The following is an 8,827-nucleotide window of genomic DNA, read 5'->3' as shown; positions in this document are numbered from 1 at the left end:
TAAAAGGGATTCAAGTGCAAACTTGTCACAAAAGGAAAAACTTCACAAAAGAATTCACTCAACTGTGATAGTTGACTGACTCATGGCCATGTTACCGGCGCCCAGATAGCAAAATCAGATTGGCACCGGTGGCGTGCCACTTGTGGTCCGCCGTTGGACCACCATCTCTTTAAATTTAAATTGTCATGAATATTAAGAAAAGTTAATAGAATGATGTATGGAGTATAACTGAACAAATGAAAAAGATTTTAAACCATATTGGCCAATGTGTCTGCAACCCGCCAGTGGACCGCCTGAGAACCGATGAGCAAAATGCCAGCGGACCGCCAGCTATGCCCCCAATGGACAGACAGACAGTGGTCCGCCAGCCTCTTGCTATCTGGGCGGCGACTGGCATACAATATTTTCTGTAACCAAAACACAGTCCTCCACTATCCTTTACATACTACTGTTGCTTATACTACTGTGCATAATCACTGGAATTTGCAATAGTGCCATTTCCATAAGTGAAAGATACACACTATATTAAGTATGAAAATTACTGGGATACCTGACCATTATACCTTTGGGGCTTTTATGACATCCCATATTAAGTCTTTAGGCATAAGATAGCTAACAGTTTCCACCCCTCTGGGAAGGCTTTCCACAAGATTTTAGAGTTTGTCTATGGGACTTTTCCACCATTCATCCAGAAGAACATTTGTGAGATTATCCACTGATGTTGGATGAGAAAGGCTGGCTCACAATCTCCGTTTGTTCATACCAAAGGTGTTTCTTGGAGTTGAGGTTAGGGCTATGAGCGGGCCAGTCAAGTTAAAAAAAACTCATCCAACTATGTCTTTATAGGCCTTGCTTTCAGACGCCAGGCAAATGTGGCCCAAATTTTTTTGGGGGGGGTAAAGTGACCAGGTCAGACTTCTTCAGAAGTAGGGTCAGTGGGTCAGTTCGGCACTGCAAACACTTCACGCTGTAATCTAAAATAGGCCACATTTTAAAAGGTAATGTGAAAAGCCAAACAAAAAAAATCGGATCCGAGCAGACAGCATGGTGATTTTATACACCTGTGGCACTTAGTCTAAAAGAAACACATCAAAGTTGTGTAGAATCAAATCTGACAAAGCAGCAAACTATCCAACTACAGATCATATCTACACTCACACATTTGATTGATGTAAGAGCGCGTGGAGCCAATCAAATTAATGAATCTCACTCTCAATGTGCGAGAGTTGGCAGCTCTGTATTATGTCTACTTACAGAAAAATTCAAGACTCCAGTGCAATGATAACATTTGTTTATTAAAAGTTTTAGCACAATAGAAAAATACAGGATTCAGTGAGAATGTAACATTCTGGTTAAAAATTTCACAATTTTATATTAGTTGTTGTGTAACATATAGAGCCCAAGGGCCGCCTAACGACAGCCATTGAACCATTGTCCTCTGCAATTACCCTTCACATTACAAGACAAACAAATTCGCTCATAAGGCAGACATAACAGACAAGACACAGGCATTCAGAGAAGCCACATACAACTAGACAAACAATGCAAAGGACTGAACGTAACATTAATGACTGCTTCAAGAACTTGAACACTCACTTACAGAGAACAAAAAAGCAGGTCATAAAAGTAAACTGCTGCACCCACACCTCTTAACACTGTGACCAATCGAGTAAGACACAAGTAGTGTCTTTGAATGCAACCTTCGGTGATCCCATAACCAAAATGGTTGTGTTTTCCTTGGTCCAATCACGACTTTGGGAAATGTGTGAAAGTACATATAAACGGCTTGTTTATTGTTCCTTATAGTAACAATATGCAAAATATAGTTGAAATGTTCCCATTAATGAAACTGTATTTTATCTTATCTTAAAATGTACTGCTCATGCAGTCAAATTTGAAATAAGGGAATTTCAAAACAGAAAAGTATTATTTGTTGCATGTTTTTTTTTTTTAACATGAGAAGGCCTGTCATTTGTCAAAAGCAACTTTGTCCAAACACTTTAAAAAATCAGCAATTGTGGGAATTTAAATAGACATATTTTAGTTGAAATAAAAATATATACATACAAAAAGCAATATGATTGATAAGGTCTTTTTTTTGGACTACGTGCCGAAAAGGACACCATATTTCCCTCCCTCACTGAGGGAAATTCCAAGAGGAGAACTTTCTGGAGAAAGAGTGGACCATTGAGTATAAACCCTTGTAGTAAGCCTTCCTCAGCTTCTCAACGAGGCTTTGCCGCCAACAAGTGCAACCGTTGACTTTAGCCACACAAACAATCCAGGAAGCCAAAAGAGGAAGTGCTGGCGAGCCTCTCACACACACACACACACACACACGGGAAGTCAACGACAGCATACATGTGAGGCTCAAAAAGAAATCTGCCAACTAAGCTCTTTTTGTCGTCTGTCCTTTTCATTCAAAATTGGTGGTTGTGTAGCTGCCACTAGTATCTTTCCTTCCTTTGTTTTCCTTAATTAAATAGTTCAGGGAGTCCGCAAAGCGTCTCTGTTGTTCCACCTTAGGCGGAGAGGAGGCCGAATGGGGTCTGGCCCATGATGAACTCGCCTACGCCCACAAAGTACATGACTTGGGCAATTCCAAAGAGCGGTGCGATGACCAGCGCCCGGCAACCGGCACCCTTGAGGAAGGCAGAGGGGCCCTCCCGCTGCATAATCTTACTGCAGAGGCAAGCAGAGAGGAGAGATAAGGTTAACAACCACACACAGGAACTAGAAGAGCAGGTTATGCAAAACTACCCCGAAGCTAAATGCTACCGCCTGGCTTCTCATTCAACGGATCATTTAAGAAGAACTAAAGAACTAACAATAGTAGTGGCAATCCACTTTAATTCACCATTCAATGCATGTTAGGTGTACATTTTCACTTTTTCCACAGGGCTGGAAGTGAAAGCTTTTGGCTCTACTCCAAGAACAAGAAGAGTTGGTTGGTTATGCAAAGCAACACCCTCCCTAAGCGATGCAAATTAATTTCAATGGAAGCTCATCAGCGTCTGCTTACCTTACACAGTCCACAACGCCCTTGTAGCTTTCCTCATTGGCTCCCCTGCTCAGGGACTGGAGCCTGGTCTTAACCACTGCACAGGACAAACACAGGAGACATAGACACATTAGGCCCACTGAAACTGATGACTTCGTTGACTCAACTATTTTCCAGATCAACTGCTTTCTAAACCGGGGTGTTTTTCAACAATCTTGCTACTGAGTCCAAATCATTCAATCACAGCATAAAAATGAAACTGTAGACTGACGCTGAATCCAAATACTGAAAAAGTTCCCATAGCAATATTTAAATGAAAAGTTTGGTATATAACTTGTTATAGACCAATTCAGCCATTTGAAGTTTGGCTTGATCCATGATGTATAAAGCATTAGACTGGGGATGGAAGCAGAACATACCATCACAGGGGTTGACGGCCACAGCAGCAGTGGAGCCAGCCAGACAGCCGGACACAAAGGACCAGTAGAAAGGGCTGGTGCCTTCGGGTGAGGACTGGCCCATGTGGTTTAGGTGAGCAAACAGAGGGAAGTACACCATGGAGAAGGGCACATCTCTGCAAGAGATACAAAACACAAACAGCATGAGTAAATTAGACAGCACATACATCTCACAACAGTCCATTTCTATGGTGATTATCCGACAACAGTCCATTTATATGGTGGCTTTTACTGTACTGTAGTCAGTAGGTTTAGTTACAATATGGGGCTTCATAACCATGGCGTGGCTCTTCTCATACCTCATGAGAGTGGCCCCAAGGCCCTTGTAGAGCCCCTGGATGCCCTGCGTGTGCAGGAGCTCGCGGGCGATCTGCGTGGCCGACACGGCGCGGCCTGGAGCAGGGCTGGATGTGTAAGAGCGGCTCAGCACCGTGTTGGTGGCAGCCAGCTTGGTGGGAGACATGATGCCAGGCTTCCTCTGCTGGGCAGCTAAGAGAGGGACAGACAGCGAGACAGAAGAAAAAAAAAAAAAAAAGTTACATCACAGGATTTCAAATAGGCATATTAACACCAATCATCTTGCTTGAATAAGTTTAGATTTTAAAAGGATAAATCATTATTTGAAAAATAATAATAAAAAAAATAAAAAAATTACTTACCTATTCTTCCAGCATCTTGAAGCTGAATCTTCAGCATTTCCATGGGAGTAGTGATGATCACTTGGCACATGCCAGCACCACATCCTGCCAACATCTCCTTAAACACAGTCAAGCCCTTCCTGCAAAGCCAATGAGGGACACTGTTACGAAACAGCCAAAGACAGACAGAGGGATGATTCCCAGAAGAGCTACTGGAAGACTCTACTTGGCAGACTTGAGCCGTGTTGATCAGAAGTACTTACCCATCTTTGGCAAGGTGGTGGCGGAAGAAGTCGTTGGCGGCTAGTTTGATAGCCTTCTCAGGGGTGACAAGAGTTAAGTTCACTGCAGCACCTATCAACACAAAAACATGGAGGATTAGCAAAAACAGAAGGAGTACTCACACACACAGTGACACTCAATTACGGTTAAAGAAGTCAGACATTTCCCACCACCATCACACCAGAGATCCTCACATACTTAAACAATCTAAGAGTACATTTTAAGAAACAAACATGTCTGCAGGGAGGCTGTAAGTGTGGTGTGAATACTTTGGAATGATGATGGCAGGGAATCTTTGCATAACAGCTCATACACATAATCACGCAATATTTCTCTATAATTACAAATAAATAAATAAATAAAAATAAATAAATAAATAAATAAATAAATAAATAAATAAAAAGATTAGAGAGAGAAAATTGAGTAGGAAACAGAGACTGAATTGAGTAGGAAACAGAGGATACAAGTGCAATCTAGACAAGAATGTTCAGAAAGAAGGAATGATCAGATCTTGATCAGGTTTCTCTCAAGATCCCATAGCCTTCAGAGCAAGGCACACAGACTACCATTACAGTCAACATTTAGCTACAGAAAAAAAATGCAAGAAAGATGTGAGACCAGACAAGTAGCTAAGGCCAACGAAACGATGACGAGACAATTAGGCAGAGCTCAGTGGCACAAGATGTTTAGTCAGAAAGGAGGTGATACAGACGGTGACAGAAATGACAAGACAAAAGAAGCCAAGAGTCGGCTGACTAGGAACAAAGGGACTGTAGACATTAAAAAAACTGTAGACATTAAAAAAACAACATCAATAATAAATAAATAAATAAATAAATAAATAAATAAATAAATAAAAAGATATTGGTGCCTAATTGAAATAAAGCGATGTTGTAAGAACCATTATATGATTTGCCTCCAGCGTGGCTGCGCCATATCGGCTAGCCTTCAATATTCCCAGGGGGACCCACGTCTGTAATATGAAAAACACAGATGCAAACAAACAGCATTCCTCACATAACGGGAGCCCATACAACTGGCTCCCCTCTCTCCAACCTCACGTTTGCACAAATCAATTTCTCTAAGCAGGTATAAAGGACTACATAAATGCACTTCAGAGCACTGATGATCATATAAAACTACCATAACCTTACTTTCAAGTTCTGATAAGATCATTAAGACGTGTTAAATGAGAATCAACACACAGATTCAAGTCTCTCGTCTTAGGGTGGAGATAAGAAGCATTACTACTTGGTAGAGACTGTAGGATGCACAGAGTACATGTGAAACACTCAGATGTGTTTCAGGTCAAACTCCTCTATTAAACTAACTAAGGAGAAAGGGACACGTCCATAAAACGTGGTGGAATACACTTCTCCACTTAGAGTAACCACCAGTGTCTCTACAGCAGTTCTGAGAACAGCTTTAGGCATGAAACGGTAGGACGTCAATTGTAAAAAAATAACTTATACGGCCCTTTATCTTGTCACTTCCCGCATCATTCATTGTTTCACATTTCTGTCTGTTTGTCTACTGAATAAAACCCTAAATAAAACTACTTCTAAAATTTTTTTAAAAAAAAGTGAGAATCTTACCTCTGTACATTCCAAAGTATCCCTCAGATCGTACAGTTTTGAATAGGCAATCCATCCTAAAAAGCAGAACAAATACAAAAGAGCAAAACTAGTTTAGTTTATATATAACCAGCATACTCCAGGAACTGGGAAGCTTTTGTATACGTAAACATAAGAGCAAACAGTGCAATGAGGGCCAGAGATATACATGCAGGCATGCAGCTGGAGAGGGAGAGGGAGAGTGTGAGAGATCCAAGCCTATCCACTACACACATTCCAATGGGATTAGTCTGCTACAGGGATGGCATGCGAGAACCAAGGGCAACAGGGATCAAAGCCTCTCCCGAGTTAGAGTGTGCTGCAGTATCTGTAACCACCACTGGGCTCATTTCACTGTTGTCAACTGAAAGACACCTAGGCTACAGCTTGCTGAAACCCATCTATGAAGAGACAAAAGGGAAATATCACTCACATGTTCTTGTAGACTTGATGGCCCTGTCGCTGATTCTGTAGCCTGGTCTTTGCCAAGTCGATGGGGAACACACAGGTCACCCCAACAATGCCAGCAATGCCGCCATTTATCAGCTTGGCAGGGAGACTACAAGAAAGTGGAAGAAAATAATGGGAATTAGATATGCATTGAAAGTTTTTCAGATGTAATTATAACTGTCTACATTTATACTTTAAATGTTCCTTGTTTAACAATCAGAGTTATGACAACAGAGATGAGTGCCAGTGTAAATTACCTGATGGGTTGCTGAGACATGATGACTTTCAGAAAGGCAACAAAAGCAAACAGGAGATGACTAAGAAGTTTTGGTGTTGCGGTAGGTAGTCAACGATAAGTAATCTGCAAGTGAAAAGCGAAAGAGACAAAAGGCAGCAGGTTTATGCACTGAACACTTCCCAGAGCATGGCCACACTAATCTCTTCCCACACACATTGCAACCCCCTTGACCTCTACCCTCCCCCATCCACAAAGACCACAAATGGGCCAAAAGGACTTCCGGAGTAGTGACAGGGGCGTGGATATACTGACACACACTAGCCAAAAGACCCTGTAATTGGATTCACTATAGGCTGTCCATGAGCTAGTGATGCACTTGTGCAATATTGTATTTACCATCACGCACAATATTGTATTTACCATCACGCAAGCCAAGTCAAGACATGACATGTCTATTAAGCACTGGACAACCTAACAATAATGATCTCTGCAAGCAGACTGCAATGCCTTGACAGTTAAAAACTGCAATGTACACATTATATGAACTCCTCTATAAAGGATGAATTATATACAAGTTCATTCAGTGTTGAGGGCTGAAACGTAGGCTACAGTCGGCTGCCTTTGTCATTTCTGGTTGCCAAGCCATGGAAACTGCTAGCAAGAACATATGAAACCGCCCCTCCCCCACAGCCTACAATTGAGTGACTACCCGTGTCTTCGCTAAATGTTAACATCTAAACAGTAAAAGGATAGTCTTACTTCAAACTTTAAAGGCTAGAAAGTGATGTTAGTTGACGTCTGTGAAACCTTCAAATGACTAAATTTCAATGAATTTTAATTTGAAGCCGGCCCGGAAATGCCACCCGGCACAGAGCGGTAACGTTAATTTACGATTATTAACTAAAAGTGGATGCATTCATTGATTTAAATGAACCTAAGTGCATGAGATTATCTTAACACAGCTAACGGAATTCGGGGACAGGCGCAAAAAGTATGTTAAGATATCCGAACAAGCAAACTTATTCAAGGGATGAAAAGAAACGTTAACGTTAACTTAATGTTAAAGAGAACCGGAATGTAGTATTAGATCAGCGAATACCCGATTAAAAGTTAGATATTTTGTTTAATAGTTGTTTTTTAATAATACTTACCTGGTGTGTAAAGCCTTTGGAAGTAGTTTTATTATCTGTCAGAAAACTCAAGCGCTTTTCTTCTATCTTCGTCAGGCGTCTGAAATGGACTGAATGCAAATGAGTCTTTCTTCATATGAGGATGAGGAGGGAGGGAGGCGTAAATCGTCACTTGTTTGTTTCGTCCAATCATCTCCCAGAAATGTACATGCCTCATTACTATTGGTCCAACGTCGGGGACGAGAGTGGGCGTTCTTGTAGCCTAGTGTCCAATTTCATGAAGATGGGGCCCCTAGTCAATGGATGAGCTTTTACTGTCTATGATGAGAAGAGCAAAAAAGGAGAGGCAGATTTTTTCCCCCATGGAAACTCTTACTTCAATTGAGTTAATCAGAAGTAACCAAAAATACATTGGTCTATTACACATAATATGTGAAACTAGAAGTTGTCCTAGTCTAACATCAGGTCCGGCCTGGTTAAGCCTAGAAAACAAGAATAACCCTGATGTTGCTATAAAAGGCTACACGCTATTTTATTGAAACTGAAGATGAGGTGACTTACTCACTGATGACTAATTAAAACCTGAGAGACTCGAAATAACCAAGACTAATGGGCACAAGGCCTACACTATAATCTCAATAGACACAGGAAGGCACCTATAGGAAGGTATACCTCCTAATCGTTATTTCTCTGTATGATTAAGACTTAACTCTTACACACAGCCAGGCTGTGTCTTGGCCATTTTCCAAACCTCTTTGCCATCTAGAAACTGACTGTTAACACTTGACATTTGTGTTGTCAAAAAGGACAATCTACTGGATACATTCAATGTTGATTGAAATTCTTTATTGACGTTTCTGTATAAAGGATGTTTCAAATAAATAAATAAATAAATAAAATGTATTTGTACATTATCGGTCAAAAGGATAAACACAATAAAGCCAGAAGGCTTATTTCCATTGTGGTCCTTGAAATGTGTGAGCTTGGTATGTGAGCCAGCCATTGTTTGCAGGTGTA

At 41.0% G+C, this 8,827-nt stretch overlaps 1 protein-coding gene across 1 annotated transcript; it reads right to left on the bottom strand.

The window, feature by feature from the left end:
- Nucleotides 1-1,276: 1,276 nt before the first annotated feature.
- Nucleotides 1,277-7,972, bottom strand: slc25a55a (solute carrier family 25 member 55a). The gene is made up of 10 exons (XM_042089029.1): nucleotides 7,832-7,972; nucleotides 6,700-6,803; nucleotides 6,426-6,551; nucleotides 5,975-6,030; nucleotides 4,361-4,451; nucleotides 4,119-4,237; nucleotides 3,759-3,948; nucleotides 3,421-3,575; nucleotides 3,023-3,098; nucleotides 1,277-2,682 (listed from the first exon to the last, which is right to left on the bottom strand). The coding sequence occupies exons 2-10, from the start codon at nucleotides 6,717-6,719 to the stop codon at nucleotides 2,523-2,525; spliced, it is 993 nt and encodes a 330-aa protein (XP_041944963.1). The 5' UTR covers nucleotides 6,720-6,803; nucleotides 7,832-7,972; the 3' UTR covers nucleotides 1,277-2,522.
- Nucleotides 7,973-8,827: the final 855 nt, after the last annotated feature.

This window comes from Alosa sapidissima, chromosome 4 (genome assembly GCF_018492685.1).
Source record: "Alosa sapidissima isolate fAloSap1 chromosome 4, fAloSap1.pri, whole genome shotgun sequence".
In the NCBI taxonomy this organism is placed as follows: domain Eukaryota; kingdom Metazoa; phylum Chordata; class Actinopteri; order Clupeiformes; family Clupeidae; genus Alosa; species Alosa sapidissima.
Note: the sequence above shows the minus strand (reverse complement) of the source record. Positions and strands in the feature narration are given on the sequence as shown.

Excerpts from the sequence above, each read along its gene's own strand:
- slc25a55a (XM_042089029.1), bottom strand. The coding sequence starts at position 6,719 with ATGTCTCAGCAACCCATCAG. Across the intron at positions 4,452-5,974 it reads ATACTTTGGAATGTACAGAG|GTGCTGCAGTGAACTTAACT; the intron begins GTAAGATTCTCA and ends TTGTGTTGATAG. Across the intron at positions 3,576-3,758 it reads CTTGGGGCCACTCTCATGAG|AGATGTGCCCTTCTCCATGG; the intron begins GTATGAGAAGAG and ends TATCTCTTGCAG.